General features: G+C 37.6%; 2 protein-coding genes across 2 annotated transcripts; both read left to right on the forward strand.

Moving 5' to 3' along the window:
* The first annotated feature begins 641 nt into the window (after positions 1-641).
* Positions 642-8,519, forward strand: LOC140021732 (protein CROWDED NUCLEI 1-like). The gene is made up of 8 exons (XM_072073037.1): positions 642-1,348; positions 2,083-2,292; positions 2,681-2,934; positions 3,036-3,306; positions 3,463-3,546; positions 4,406-6,423; positions 7,702-7,921; positions 8,005-8,519. Exons 1-8 carry the CDS (start codon positions 1,010-1,012, stop codon positions 8,230-8,232), a joined length of 3,624 nt encoding a protein of 1,207 aa, XP_071929138.1. The 5' UTR covers positions 642-1,009; the 3' UTR covers positions 8,233-8,519.
* Positions 8,520-10,891: 2,372 nt separating this feature from the next.
* On the forward strand, positions 10,892-13,874 carry LOC113715623 (piriformospora indica-insensitive protein 2-like). Its single transcript, XM_027239875.2, has 2 exons — positions 10,892-11,670; positions 12,469-13,874. Exons 1-2 carry the CDS (start codon positions 11,452-11,454, stop codon positions 13,717-13,719), a joined length of 1,470 nt encoding a protein of 489 aa, XP_027095676.1. The 5' UTR covers positions 10,892-11,451; the 3' UTR covers positions 13,720-13,874.
* Positions 13,875-16,007: the final 2,133 nt, after the last annotated feature.

Below are 16,007 nucleotides of genomic sequence, written 5' to 3' on the forward strand. Positions count from 1 at the left end.
AAAATTTTCACAAAAATATATAAATTTTTTAAGAAAAATGACAATCTAAACAAAACGGATTATCTGTGTTCAAATTCATATGTAATACTAGTACCAATTATCAAGGATAATTATTATGTCATGATAAAGAAGATCAAAAGTTGAAATTCATCATATGAGTTGATACTTATACTAGTAGAAGTTGTGGTAATTTATCAAAAAATACTTTCATAGTGGAGTTTTTAATAAAAAGTACTTATTAATCGCTTGAGTGATTTTAAAAATATTGTTTAGAAATATAGTTCAATAAGTTTTTATTTTATTGAATAATGTGTAATTTGAAAATTTTTAAAAATATTCTCTTTATTTGATTCATAATTTAGAAAAAATGATAAAATTTGATATTTTATTTTTAAATCATAAAAACTACATTTTAAGTATCAAATTTGAATTTTTGTTAAAAATACTTTTGACATCAAAAGCTCTACTTGTAATTTTATGAAATAATATTTACCGAACATTTTAAAAATACTTTTAACTCTTAAAATTGCTTTATTATCTGCCACCCAAACGGGCTAAACAACCACCTCCTACCCAAATTGCACTAGTGTTCCCAAGGACTTGCGGTTCAGTTTAAATGCATAGTCTCTTATGCCCCTCACACACCAGAAATAATTGAAATGACTCCTTGCACCAAGAAGGTCAAGGTCGTAATTTCATCTCTGAAGTTTTCTCCCAACTCCCAATTCCCAGCCAATGATTGAACATTCGACTCTTTCCAGGCTCTCCCTCCCTTCAAACTGACACGCACAACGCACACTAACAAGTCTCCGTAACGATTACGCCCACTTTCTCCCCTTTTTTCTTTTAATTTCTTTCATCTAACCCACAAAAATTACATATTTCGTTCACCTGAAGCGGGAATTCCATCAATAAAGCAGAAGGGTTTCCTCTTCGCCATTAGGGTTCCGTTTGATTTCCTGGCATAAGAAAATTTGAAATTCCGATAAAGAATAGAATTTTCCGGTAAATGTTTACTCCTCAGAAGAATCCGTGGCCGGCGTTATCAATAACGCCTCGGAGCGAGGCCTTGGGGTCCGCGAGGAGCGGTGGGGGTCCAAGGACGACGGCATCAAACCCTAGAAATTTGGGGAAGGGCAAGGCGGTGATGTATATTGACGGTCCGGCGGAGCCGCCTCCGCCACCGCCGCTGGGTCTGCTGAGTGACAATGGGGGCCGGGAGGTGGGTGAGTTGGAGAATATGGATGATTGGAGGAGGTTTAGGGAAGTAGGGTTGTTGGATGAGGCTACAATGGAGAGGCGTGATAAGGAAGCTTTGCTTGAGAAAATTGCCAGGCTTGAACGTGAGGTAAATTACTGGAGTAAATTCTTTTATTTTCTGTTTATTTGGATCTTCTTGGGATATCTGTAAAGTTAGTTCATGAATATTATTCATATTCGTTTAGATTTATTAAAATTTATAACCACTTTATGCTTTTGTGTAAAATGATATAAAATTCTAATACTTTTAATCTATTTGTTTTGGCGGGATTTTTCTTTGACATATGAGAAATTTAAAGTGAAGGCGTATATTTTTTCTTTATGAGTTGCAATGTAAAAGTTTTTAACTTTCATTAAATTCCAGACAAGTAAAAGAATTAAGTCTTTTCTTTGAAGTGGTATAGCATGTTGAAATGGAGCACTCAAGCTACAATAAAAGCATATCTCTTCACGTTTTTTATCAGGATGTAGAGGGTCATTAGATAAGGATAAACAAGCAGGATATGTCTTTAAAATGACTTTATGGATTAGTATAAGAAAGATATTATTTTTTGGATTAGCCCTTTAGTCTGCGAGGCAAGTGTTAGGCTTTAAATATATCCCTGCTTTATATTAGGTATGTGTTGGATTTCTTGTTCTTTTTAGCCTCTAAACGAGGCTTCTCTTGTTTCCCCAAAACCCTATTCTTTGATCATGCATGAAAGTACTTCTCCTTATCTCCAGGTCATTTGACCAAGATATTTGATTGTTCAGCTCATTGATTATCGTGTGAAAGTATACTTCACCGTGTTGACCCCCATATTTGATTGTCCTTTTCTACAGCTGCTTGACTATCAACACTATATGGGACTACTTTTGATTGAGAAAAAGGAATGGACCTCAAAGTTTGAAGAACTTAGAGAATCTATTGCAGAAGGCCAGGAACTACTCAAACGTGAGCAGGCATCTCATTCAATTGCTCTAGCTGAAGTGGAGAAACGGGAGGAAAATCTGAGAAAAGCATTAAATGTTGAGAGGCAATGTGTGGCTGATGTAAGGATTTCTTGCTTTTTGGCAGTAATATTTTGGCAACAAACTTTTGTACCTCGTTCTTGCCTTTTGGCAATAATTATCGAAATGATTAAACTTCTTGACTTGTTTTTGATTATTTTGACATGTATCACATCATTTAGCCAATTATGTATGGGATATAATTAAACTCTTTGCTTCCTTTTTTATATGTATTTTATATGAACGTTAATTGCTTATTGGAATGGCAGTGAAGGTCAACTATGGTGAAAGTCTTCCACTAAATATCAAGAATGAAAAGTCTTTAAACAGTCTAGGGTTGTGCTTCAATGAACTTGCAAGTGAATTTGGTTCCGCCCACTTCTTTGTCCTGTTTTTTCTCTAACATGTACCTTGAAACGTCCTAATGCAGCTTGAGAAGGCTTTACGTGAAACACGTGTAGAGTGTGAACAGGTCAAGCTTACTTCTGAGACTAAGTTGGCCGATGCTAAGGCTTTGGTATCTGGAGCACAGGATAGCTCGTTTGAAGTCCAAGAGAAGTTGAGTGCTGCCGATGCAAAGCTTGCTGAGGCAAGTAGAAAGACTTTGGAGCTGGATCGGAAATTACTGGAGATTGAAGCTCGTGAAAGTGTGCTTAGGAGAGAACGCATGTCTTTAAAGGCAGAGTATGCTCATTTATCTATGATTGTATTCGTATACTTATGAAGTTTTTTGTACCACTATTTTATGAGGTGTGTATCTTTTTGCTTTTGTACTGTTGCCTCAGGCAGGAAGCACATGAAGCTTCATTTTCCAAGCATAGGGAAGATATAAGGGAGTGGGAAAAGAAATTGCAAGAAGGGGAAGAGAAATTGTGCGAGGCTCGGAGAATTATTAATGAAAGAGAAGAAAAGGCGAATGGAATGGACAAGGTTCTAAAGCAGAGTGAAAAGATGCTTGAAGAAAAAATGGAGAAGATTAATTTAGCTAATTTGGTTCTGAAGGAGAAAGAACATGATATAGAAGTTAGGCTGGAAAGCTTAGCTGTGAAGGAGGAGGTGAATTTTTTATGATGTGTTTATTTACAATATTGATAAAGATATGCAATTTTTTAGTTTTGTATTTAACATATATCTGCAGAATAGAAATTCCATACGGTTATGTGGTTTATTCAAACAGAACATGAATATTAACCTCTGGTTATTTGGCTGCAGAAAGCTGAGTATTTAAGGAGGCAACTAGAGGAAAAAGAGAAGGAGTTGAGTACTTTAACAGAGAAACTTAGTGCCAGAGAAAGAGTGAGTAGCAATGGCTAATTGGTTGACTCGTTGGCATATATTTGTTTTGAGTTTTCTTTTTGTTTACTCTTTCTTTGGTCTCTTGGTTTAGGTGTACTGTTAGCTGAAGTGTTATTTTGCTTCCATAGTTTGTCAAATTATGGGCTTTTTTGAAAAATACATCAATGACTTAGAAGCTCTCTGAATGTGGACAGTTGGTAACAATAAATAGGCAAAGTAGGAAAGAATTGCTATATTGAGTGTATTTGCTGCTGGAAATAATTGTTGTGTGGCTGAATTCTTCCTTGTACTATTGTTTAAGATGATATTTTATTTGATAAAGGGCTATGTGGTTAATCACTAATCTTGAAATATATTTTACTGGCTAAAAGAGATCTTGCTTAAGTAAATCATCATGTGAAGATTTACTATTTATTTAAGATTCTTTCACCATAATTTGGAGAAAATGCTGTAATTTAAGATTTACTATTTATTTATCAATTGTACTGCTTATTTGGAAACTGCTGTGCCTGCAACTCTGGTGGTTGGCCTTACAGAACTTTTGACCCTCAGTTATGCCTGAGAGTATAGCAGTCAATTTACTAGAAATTTTTAAGCAGTTACTTTTTTTTTTTTTTGGGTTGCCATTTGGTGGATATTCAGCATTCAAAGAATCTAATCCTCCACGAGCTTTATAATTTGTGTAAAACACATCATTTTATTCTTTTTGGTTGGAGTTGAAAATTTTATGTCAAATTTGCACCTTAAGTCATGACAAGTATGATTTCCATATGAACCAAACACAATCCTTTTAAAGTTTTTGCCAGACGTTTCAGGATTTTCTTGAAAGCAAAGTGACGATCCAAGTTTCTTTTTACAGGTGGAAATTCAGAAGCTTCTTGATGAGCAACGCATTGCTCTGGATCTGAAGAACCAACAGTTCGAGTCTGAATTGGAGGGGAAGAGAAGACTACTTGATGAGGAAATGAGGAAAAAGTCTGATGATTTGGATGAGAAGGAAGCTGAAATCACCCACATGGAGGAAAAGCTGAGGAAAAGGGAGCAAGGATTAGAAAATAAATCAGACAGAGTAAAGGAGAAAGAGAAGGATGTTGAAGCAAAGTTGAAACTTTTGAAAGAGAAGGAGAAAAATATGAAGAAGGAGGAGAAAAATTTGGATTTAGTAAAGGAAGAAATAATTTCTGAGAAGGAAAGTTTGCTAGTTCTTAAAGATGAGCTTAAAAAGATGGAGGTTGAAATTAGTCAAAAGCAACTAGATATTCATGTTGAGAGTGAAAGGCTTAAAGTTATTGATGCCGAGAGGAGAGAGTATGCTCGATTGCAAACAGAGTTGAAAGAAGAAATAGAGAAGTGCAGACTTAAGAAAGAATTGCTTTTGAAAGAGGGGGAGGATCTGAAACAGGATAGAAAGAAATTTGAGGAAGGTTGGGAGGCTTTGGATGAAAAGAGAGCGGCTGTTACTGCTGAATTGCAACAACTCACAGAAGAGAAACAGATGTTTGAGAAGTTGCAGCACTCTGAAGAGGATCGGTTGCGAAATGAAAGGATCGCCAATGAGGACTACATCAGGAGAGAATTAGAGGTTATCAAACTGGAGAAGGAATCGTTTGCTGCTAACATGAGATATGAGGAATCTGTTTTATCTGACAAATATCGAAATGAACGTGACCAATTGCAGCGTGATTTTGAGGCTCGGAGAATGAATCTTGAGACTGATATGCTGAAAAAGCAGGAGGAAATGGAGAAAAGTCTGCAGGAAAAGCGGAGAGAATTTGAGTTGGAGAGAGAGACAGAACTTAGTAACATCAATTATCAGAAGGAAGAAGTAAAGAAGGAATTAGAATATTTGAGCTCTGAAAGATTTAGCTTTGAGAGGGAAAAACAGGATATTGTCTCGAATAGGGAACAGCTAAAGAAGCAACAGCTTGAAATGCAGAAGGACATTGATGAGCTTGTCATGCTGATCGAGAAGCTAAAGGATCAGAGGGGAAGATTTGTACAGCAGAGGAGCCAATTTCTTGCATTTGTTGAGAGGCTCAAAAATTGCAAAAGCTGTGGTGATTTTGTTAGAGATTATGTACTTTCTGATTTGGCTGAAATTGAGCACAATGAGGCTTCTGCTCCTCCAATGGAAGATGAACTTTTGGAGAAGGTTTCTTCTTATGGAACAAAAGTTGGAAGATCTCCAACTGAGACTGATTTGAAGTCTTCAGGATCTGGTGGCCGTGTATCTTGGCTCCAAAAGTGCACCTCAAGACTTTTTAACTTGTCCCCTAAAACGATAAAGCATTTGGGACCACAAAATTTGGAGCAAACGGTCTTTGATAGGCCGTTGTTTGTAGATGGAAAAACTGAAGGATCTAGTATGGATTTTATTGCAAAAACTGCTGCACCTAGTACTTTTGAAGGAGCAGATCAATCTCTTGAAGTTGCTGCATCAGGTGATAACCTGAGTAATGTGGAGGGTAGGATACAGCAAGTTACCGAAGATTCCCAGCATACTGAGCGGAGAAGTGGTCAACAGAGACCTGAGAAAAAAACTAGGGGTCGACCTCGTAGAACACATTCTGTGAAGGCAGTTGTAGAAGATGCTGCTGTTATTTTGGGGAACATGCCTAATGGACCTATAATCCATGAGGAGCAACAGAAGAATGCTATCAATGATGAGAGTAGGGCAGAATTAAGCCTTGCTGATAAAACTGCCAGGAAGAGGACACGAGCTCAAAGTTCTATTATGACTGGGGGTGAGCTCGAGGCAGATGGGAGTGAAGGACATTCTGAAAGCGTCACAGCCGGTGGCCGCAGGAAAAGGAGGCAAACTGTTACTCCTTTACAAAACCCAGGGGAGAAGCGTTACAATCTTAGACGGCATAAGACGTAAGTTTGTGTATTTATTGTGTTTAAGTATTATGATATAATTCTCATTTGCATGTCTTCATGGATATTTCTGGTTCTTCTTTTTCTTGTTCTTCCCTTCTGTTCTTTTGGGTGGTGGGAGAGGAATGACAGGTCACAGCGGTTCTCTTTCGTTGATATGTTCCATGTTGTTGAGTGATGAGTTAGCTTTGTAGCTTTCACAGTTTTCAAACTTGTTGAGGCACCAAGTTTGTGTGTGTTTTTTTTGAGGTAAAAGAGATCATTCTATTGTATACCAAAGATACAGAGAGCATTATTTACACAGAGTATGGAAACTCAGTAATACAAAGCTATACTAACCACAAAACAATAAGAGGAAAAGTATAAACTGCACAACTAAGACAAATTGGCTGCAATCGAATCCCCACTCCATGCCGGGTCAACATAGACTTTACTTCTCTCAATCCCCTTCCAACCAGCCACTATGCATCTCATTTGATTGACTACAGAACTGACCACCTGAATAGGCTGGATAACTCAGGCAGTAACCAAAGGAATATGCAACAGAATGATGTTGACCAGGGTGATTGACAGGTCGAGAAGAAAAGAGTAGTCTCAATATCACCCTTAGTGGACTGCTGTTCCTGTTTTTCAATATCCTCAGAACCTGCTCAGAAGCTACTGGATCTGTTTTTAATCTCACAGATAAATCTGCATAAATGGAGAAGAATGTGTTAATTTGCAATGAACATATAAAATTGCCAAGAGGAAATTATGTTGAGTTCAACTCTTGGCTGCATCTCTCACTTCTCTCTGCTTTTAAGTTTAAATTTGGTTCTGAATTCTGATACTAAATCCCGTGAACAGTGAAACCAGGGTGTAGTAACTGACTGACCAAGTACATTGCTGTGAGTTCCGTGTCCTAAATTTTTGGCAATAAATTACTGATGTTTAAGCAGTTCTTGGTATGATTTGCTATTTGGTAGAAGTCAGAGTCTCTGTGTGTGTGTGTGTGTGTGTGTGTGTGTTGAAGATGTAATAGTTGATTGACTTCAACCTTGCTAGGGCATCTCTCTGTTTGCTTGTGTTCTATTGTGAGGATGGATCAAGAAAATGCTGTTTAATACTTAGTCCTCATCTTTATCTAGAAGGAGAGTTGTTTCAAATGTTTTGATCAATCTGAGCTTAATTTCTGTCCTTGCACAAAACATTTTGTGGTAGTCCCTCCTTATCTGCCCCATCTTTCTAAGTGGCCATCAGGCATGCCTTTGTCTTAAGCTTTCATGCTTGAATGATCAGCGTAGGAACTGCTACAGCTTCACAAGCTTCAGTAGACAGCAGGAAGAGGGTTGAAGCAGCAGAAGGCGGTGGTGATGGAACTTTTGAAGCAGTAAATGCTGAAGTTACTTCTGGACCAGTAGTTGAAATTGCCAGTGACAAGCACAATCCAATTCCCTTAGTGCAGGTTACATCTTACAAACGTGACAAAACTAGGGCTACATCTGATCAAGCTTTTCAGGTAAAAGCGTTATTTCTGTGTCTTCACTTTTACTTTCTTGATCTTAAAAGATGACCTTTTCTATACTTCTTGCTGTACTGCAGTTTAGAAGACCTGGGAGTAACTTGGATGGTGATGCTGATGCAGCAGAAATTGAAGTTGTAGATTTTAGTGAGGTTAATGGTACACGAGAGTATAATGGTGAAGATGAGCATGGGAGCACCTTGTATAGTGATGTTGGAGATGACAACGACGACGATGACGGAGATGACTCCGAGCATCCTGGTGAGACGTCAGTGAGTAGAAAGATCTGGAACTTCTTCACATCCTAATAAATTCCACTTCTGAGGGAGCCTTGGTTGTGTTCGGGTGGAATGTTTCTTTTTTCATTAGTATATCAAAGCCAAAGGAGGTTCATTCTCCAGCAGTGTTGGTCGATTTTGATCATTAGTGCTTTATAGCTTTTAGGTTTAGATCAGGTTGTTAGGTCCGCTGCCATATATTACTGCAGATGGTAGTTTATCCCCCTTTTCTATTTTTACCAGCTTCTGTGCATTTTCGTGACTCTCATTCATTTGTAGACCCTGAGCAGTTATAAAGAAGTTATTGTCCAATGTAATCTGGGTTCTTGGGCCCGTTTGCAATCGAACTAATATCATAAGACTGTCGTCTTTGTTATGCTGATTTATGAACGTCCTAAGGTGTAAAAGATTCTTGATTTTGTTTTCTTGGCTATCACAAAGAAAATTGAAAAGTTAGAAATCCAAATTAGAATCTAAAATGAGATAGAATGATGGAAGGATACCAATGCTAAAATAGAAAAGAGCCGTGCTAACAGCACTAAGCAATGCTCATTGTTTGATTACAACAATTATTATTTCCATCATAGCCATTTCATTCACCTCCAACTTTGCCTATTTTGGTCTCATACAATGTGAGTGGGAATTGGTATAGAGAACCGGAGCAAGGGAGGGTCTAACCTTCTATCTCCGGCTTTCGATAGCCACGAGCGTGGGTGGTAATTAACACTCCGATTTGGACGGTTTCTGGATAAAGATTTCAAAGCCAGGAAAGAGTTGAATGGTTGATACCCCTTTGTTTTAGACTTGAGCATATTTTGCCATTCAAATTGGGTCGTCTGCTTCAAACTTCGAATACACCTTGGTTTAAGATTTGGACATATTTTACCCTTTAAACTGGTTTATCTGGTTCTCGTCAAAACTTCCTCTATGTCCATATGAGTACTTAAAACATTGAAGAAACCATGCTCGGCATCCCTGGCTTTAAATTCTGATTACCATCCTAAGCAGCACATCGTTGAGAAAATGTTAACAAGGAAGACAATTACTAGTCAGCTTATTTAGGCCTGGCAAGATAATTTAGTGTGGGCTAGGAGCTCATATTCTTAATTGCAGCCGTCCCTCTTTCCATGACTAAAAAGGTGGTCCGAAGGTAGGAAATTAAGAAGCAAAAAATAAAAGAAAGTAGAAAGTAGAAATGGAGACGTGGGGCTCTTGGGGGGGCGGGGGTGCTGCCTCTCCGGCTGGCGGTGGTCCCTGGCCTATTAACAAATGGTTCCAACCTTCATTGATTACTGTTACAATTATTGTCTAGCTCTGGTCCCTCCTTTATCTTTTTCGTACGTATGCATGTCATGGACATAGGTGGAATATTTTGTTGCTTGGGGTTATATGCTTTGGATTGAACATTGGAAGAAAGATGGACTAACCCACTCTTTTTAGTCACCAGCAAGTTGAAATAAAACAGTATGGTTCTATACCAAAAAGAAGTTATTTTTTGAAAATCTACTTTTACTGTTGGACAAGCACACTTGTTTATGTATATGTGTGTGTTTTAGATAACTAGGGGTTGCATGAGACCGTGGCCTCGTTACAAAATATTAGTCCCCTGTTAATGCTATAAAAATTAGATGGAGCCGTGACTACAAACAAAGGTCTTCGGAAATTTGTACATTTGCTCGAGTAGGGATTTTCAGCACTGACAAAGAGCGCTGTACTCTGAGATTGCGAGCCAATATCATTTGTTTTGATCATGCTAGCTCATCATAAGTAAATGGTTGTCAGTAGTGGGCCTATTCCAGTTTGCTCTTTTATTGATTTCAGTAACAATCTTCAGCTATAATTAGGTCATTAGAATCTTTCTTTTGGGTTAATCTTGAAGTATTTTTTGTGTGTCCATGTTTAGTGATATTAACTAAAGATTGATGAACTAACAAATCTCTGAGGTGGGTAAAGTCCAGTTTGTCTAGGAAACCAGTTGCCCTCAATGGAATTTCACGCTTCTTTCTCCTCCAAGAAGCGTACTCTCATATGTATGATAAAAACTTCTTCACCCACATTCAAAGAACCATGAAAGAAAACATTGATGGGATGTACTGGATTCTGAGGGGTACAAACCAAGAAGTGTCAAAAGATGGAAAAGAATGTTGTGAAAATGCACTTGACTTTTCGTTTCTCCTGCATCTGCATCTCCGGTAGTATTTTCAATCTCCGAAAACTGTTCAATCATTCAGTAGGAAAATATCGAAATTTCACTTGACATAATATATGTAAGACCTGGATGTAAGTAAGAATGAAAGCCCACTTGCAGATACTATTAAAGTTTCCACTTTCCAAAGCCTTTGTGCCACACTTTTGTCTTGTCCCTCAAACTGATCATTCAGATTTCAGAGATCTGTTAAAAAAACCTTCAGCCCCAAGCGAGATAAACAGCCATCTCATTACCAAAAACTACCTTTGTCTTGCACGCATTTACATGCACCTCTCCATCTTGCATGCAACAAATGGTCCCCCAAAACCCTAACCAATAGAAACCAATAAATGATAAACCCCCAACTGCTATAGTCCACCACAAAAATTAAAAAAAAAAAAAAAGTCAGAACCTTCTATAGTTATGCATTCAATGATTATGTCAATAAGTAATTTATTTCTAATCACAATCATTCTGATAAAGTAGAATCATAAAGACTTTAGTCTGCAAAGCCTAGCTGTTGTATACTGCCTAGAGTTTATAATATAGAGTTTCAGCTACCTTTCACTTTCCCTTTCCCTTTCTCTTCTCAAAGCCTACTGCTTTGCTTCCACTGTTCAGATCTTATTATTGACTTTACTGCAATTGCTTTTTGAGTGTTGAGATTTGTGCTCTCTATACTTCGGAATGCTAATGCTAGGCTTCAACTGCAAGACATCCTAGACTTAAATCTTCTGTTCTCTCGGTTCCTTTATGCTTCCTTTTCAACCTTGGCCGTCCTATAAAAATTGGGGAAGAAAGATCTCACAAGTTTGTCACTTTGGTCCTCTACAATTCTCTTTTTCATGTTTTATTGGATTTCTTGGTGTTTTCCTTCTTGAAGCATTACCTTCTGGATTTTCCCTCGTAACTTTTAAGTCTCTATTTGTGGCTGGAGTAGCTCATGCATTTTGAAGTATCAGAATCATCAGTCAAGAAGAGATATATCTTGCTTTCTACTTTGATTTGGGCTCAAGTTCACATCTTTCTTGATCCTTAATCTTCACTTTTGGCACAAGGAAATGATGAAGGTTTTCGCATCTTCAATGTTTTTTATTCTGCTTTGCATACTCCATATGAGTTTTAGCTGCAGTGGACAAGCTGCAGCTAGCATTAGCATTGCAGCTCCAATGGAGAAAGCTGAGCAAGAGGCTCTGTATTCTACCATTCAGAGCTTTGTTGGTAAATGGTGGAATGGTTCTGATCTCTATCCTGATCCCTGTGGGTGGACACCAATCCAGGTAACTTTTTTCCACACAATATCTTTCCAAAAATGAGTGCAAACTTTACATAGTTGGATTTTTTTTCCCTTTAATTCCATGTGATTGTCCTTGGAATATGTCTACCCGTACTCTTTTGTTTTAGCCTGAGTCCGTTGGAGAAGTGGGAACAACTTTTATGAGCCACCAATGTAAAGTGCACCTTATCTAGAAAAGAAACAGGGGGAATATAGAATATACACAACATGAAATTATTAGAAAATTTAAGTTGAGGTTTATTTGCCATGCCTACACTTTCAAGTAGCAATTAGATGAAACTTAAAGAAAAAAAGATATAAACTTTAGTAAGAATTAGTTTGTCCTTGCTCATCCCACAATAAGAATCATCTCGTGATGACAACTCTGTCTAGGATCTTTTACTAAGTTTGACTCCTAAAAAATCTTTAGCGCTGTTGTGACACAGTAACACTTACCTGAGATACATGATCAAAATCAAGAATCTTTATTCAACTATCGTATTGATTCATCATTTTGGTGAAAATAAGATAAAACATGAATTTGGAACTGCCTACAAAGTTTCCATGCATTGGCTTGATTCTAACCGTGGTAATGCCAAAAAATTGTCTCTTTTTTTTACTGTTGAAGTATAACAACTTACTGTCTTACTCTTGAAATTTGAAAATTTGCCGTCTAAAGTTACTTTTACTAATTTGATCCATTGTTTTTTAGGTCTCCATGTGTCATGCGCAGTAATTTGCTGTATTTGCAGAAATTTATAGCTGCACATTTATGATATGCCTTTTGCTGTCTATTCTACAGGGTGTGTCCTGTGACCTCTCCAATGGCTTGTGGTATGTAACTTCCCTGGACATTGGACCTGTTCATGACAACTCCCTTAATTGTGCTCCCAATGCTGACTTTGGACCCCATTTATTTGCACTAAAGCACCTTAAATCCCTCTCATTTTTCAATTGCTTTGTTTCGCCCCACCATCTGCTCACGATCCCTACTGATAAATGGGAATCACTGGCTGACAGTTTGGAGTCCTTAGAGTTCCGGTCGAATCCAGGGCTTGTTGGACAGATTCCAGCAACTTTTGGGGGCCTAAAGAATCTCCAATCTTTAGTGCTAATTCAAAACGGATTGAGTTCTAAAATCCCAACAGATATTGGCAATTTATCAAACCTGAAGCGGCTAGTTCTTTCTCAAAATCAGATTACAGGTAAAATCCCCGATAGTTTAGGAAGCCTGAGCGGACTTTTGATCCTGGATTTGAGCAGGAACTTATTGTCTGGTCCATTGCCTCATACTCTTGGAAAGCTGACTTCACTTCTGAAGCTTGATTTAAGCAGCAATCAATTAGCAGGGAGCATCCAGGGAGAACTTCGGAATTTAAAGAATCTAACGTTATTGGATCTTAGTCGCAACAGGTTTTCAGGTGGATTGACCAAGTCATTTCAAGAAATGAGTTCCGTGGAAGAATTAGTCTTATCAAACAATCCTGTTGGCGGAGATATTATGAGCCTTAATTGGCAGAATCTCAAATGTTTACTTGTATTGGATTTGTCCAATATGAGTTTGACAGGTGGGATTCCAGATTCCATAGCAGAACTAAAAAGATTGAGATTTTTGGGCCTTAATGATAACAATCTTGCTGGGGATATCCCACCAAGAATCGGAGCATTACCTAACATTAGTGCTATCTACCTGAACGGAAATTATCTGACAGGAGAGCTTAAATTCTCTGAGCTGTTTTATGGGAAAATGGGGAGGCGTTTTGGGGCATGGAACAACACAAATCTCTGCTATCCAATTGAATTGAAGTCAACAGGCCATGCTCCTTATGGGGTAAAACCATGTCATCAAGAAGCCACAACATTACATGAGAACATCAGTGACCTTGATGAAAAGTCTAACTTGGGTAAAGGGGACTTGAATCATGATTCCCATCCCACGGTGTCTTTGGCATTTCCAAGCTTTGCTAGTAATGGGCTCTGCCTCTGCTACATTTTTCTGTGCGAGCTATTTATGATTGCTCTAGACTTTTCTCTTACGAGATTTGCTTGGTAAAGATGGTAGGATTATTATTAGGTCACGAGCATTAGAAAAGGGTTTAACTTTCTAGATCCAACAGTAAATATTCGTTTTCTGTGTACTCATTTTCCCACTCTCGTATTGCCTACAATCTATAACACGAAGAGAATATAATGCTTCATCTAGATTTAGAGGTAACTTGTACATGTCAAATATTAGATCCACGAGTCTTCCCTTATCTGAAGATTCAATTGTCCTAATCTTGTGGTGACTATATTTCCTTGGTGGCTCACCATCTTTTATTTTTGACTTGCAACTTTTAGAGTCTAAAGAGAGCTAAAGAGTTCTGCTTCAGTTATGTTGCAAATTTTAGTTACTGTACAAACTTGATTAGACGAGAGACTACTGCAGGAATAATACCTTAACTTCGGTGGGCTACTGTGTTTAGATTGATAGCAGCTGCTGTAAATGCCCTGTCAAGAAGAACATGCCTTTAGCTGCGTATGACAGCCAGTACAATTCTTGCATATTTAGATTAAAATTGTACTGTTCTTCCTCGAGTCATTGAAGGCAATTGAAGATTCAGGATGGGTTTAAAGCTTAGAGGCAATAATATTATATTGTTTCTTGGAATCTGCAGCCACGAAGTACGAAGGCTGACGAAGGTAAACTGGTACCTTCATTCAGTTTGGTCTCCTTTTAACCGCACGGCAAAAAATCATTCAGCCTACCAACTAGCCGTATTCGTGCTGTCTTGCTGGGCCTTTTTCCATGGTGCTTGTTGAGATCCATTAATATGATTTATAGCGGGAAGGAAATATCACTTTCTTTGTTACAGTAATACAAATCGAAGATAGGTAAAGTTACTGTCTATAAAAATAAAAAATTTTCAGCACAGAACAGGTGGGAGAAGCAGGGAGGGGGTAGGGGTTAGGGAGATTTAAATCCAAAACTTTTTAATTCTTAGAGTCTTAACTTTAACTACTAAACGAAGGCATCTAAAGTTACTTGACAATTCACACATCAAAATCACATTTGTACCATATCTTTGTATCTTATGAGGGTGAAAGAAACTACATCAATTTTGAACATTAAGTCTAAGTCCTCAGAAGGAATTCTATTATGGTGTCAAATTTGATAATATTGAAAACTAATTACCATAGATGAGCACTCACAGTCACTCTTAGGGAGTACCATTTTAACAATTTAACATTTTCGAGTTGGCAGTGCCTGAAAACACTTTTTGGCACTTAGAGCGGTTGTTCTGACAACCGCTCCGGAAGGTGTAACACCATTTGTACATAGTGTAACATCATCTGTACAATGTGTAACAATAGAACAACAGCGAGTAACAATAGAACAACATTTTTGTGGGTCCCACACGACGTAAAAATCGAGTTTCAAGACGTGATCTGAGCCGCACAAATTTTTGAGGCCTCATCCAAGCCGTGAACTGCCTGGACGGTTGTCAGAGACAACCGTCCAGGCCCCTCGTCCTAGAAATTTGCCCTCTGACACTAGTTATAATTATTTATGGTGACATGCATGAATCACAGATTCCAATCTGTCGCAAGGAAACTATTGGCACAAAAAAAACACCCGCCGACACATATAAAATATGTAAGAAGAAAAAGAGAATAAATATACAAATAAATACTCAATAATTTTATTAACTCAAAACTCAATAATAACAATATAAAATCATAGCCTTTTACTTGTGATAACTCACAATTCTCAATTTAGAAACTTTTTCTGTCTCATAACTTGACTCGACTCGACTCAACTCTTCAAATAACAACATACTAGAGTACTAGTATTTAGAGGCTGCAAAACTTTTAAACAAACAAAATTGTAATCGAAACTTATTTGGAATTGACTTGCAATTTTCTAAATTAATTTGGAAACTAAACAAACAGGACATCAAAATAGAAATTAAAATAGTTAGAAAGCTAAAGTTGCTTGGTTGAATTTCTTTCATTACTTTCCTTAAACCAAACTTTTGATGTTATCGTTGCCAATGTTATCACGAGTTTGAATTTCCATGACCAATTCGATTGCAGTATAAACGGCATGAATCTTCAACTTGCATGGATCTTCAATTTCTTCTTAATGCGCGGTAGTGGATGAAATTTGTACTTCTTGAACAGTTACTTCACTTGATCATTCTTATTGAAAAACTTATACATGTTCATGCATACTCCATAATTTAATTCATCCGTGCCACCAAGACAATTTCCCAACAACATAAAATCAAAGTTTCCATCACTAAAGATTTCAACATCACTATATTTTTGCTTTAATTTGTCTTCTTGAACAATCCCATC

Source organism: Coffea arabica, chromosome 11e (assembly GCF_036785885.1).
Source record: "Coffea arabica cultivar ET-39 chromosome 11e, Coffea Arabica ET-39 HiFi, whole genome shotgun sequence".
Classification (NCBI taxonomy): domain Eukaryota; kingdom Viridiplantae; phylum Streptophyta; class Magnoliopsida; order Gentianales; family Rubiaceae; genus Coffea; species Coffea arabica.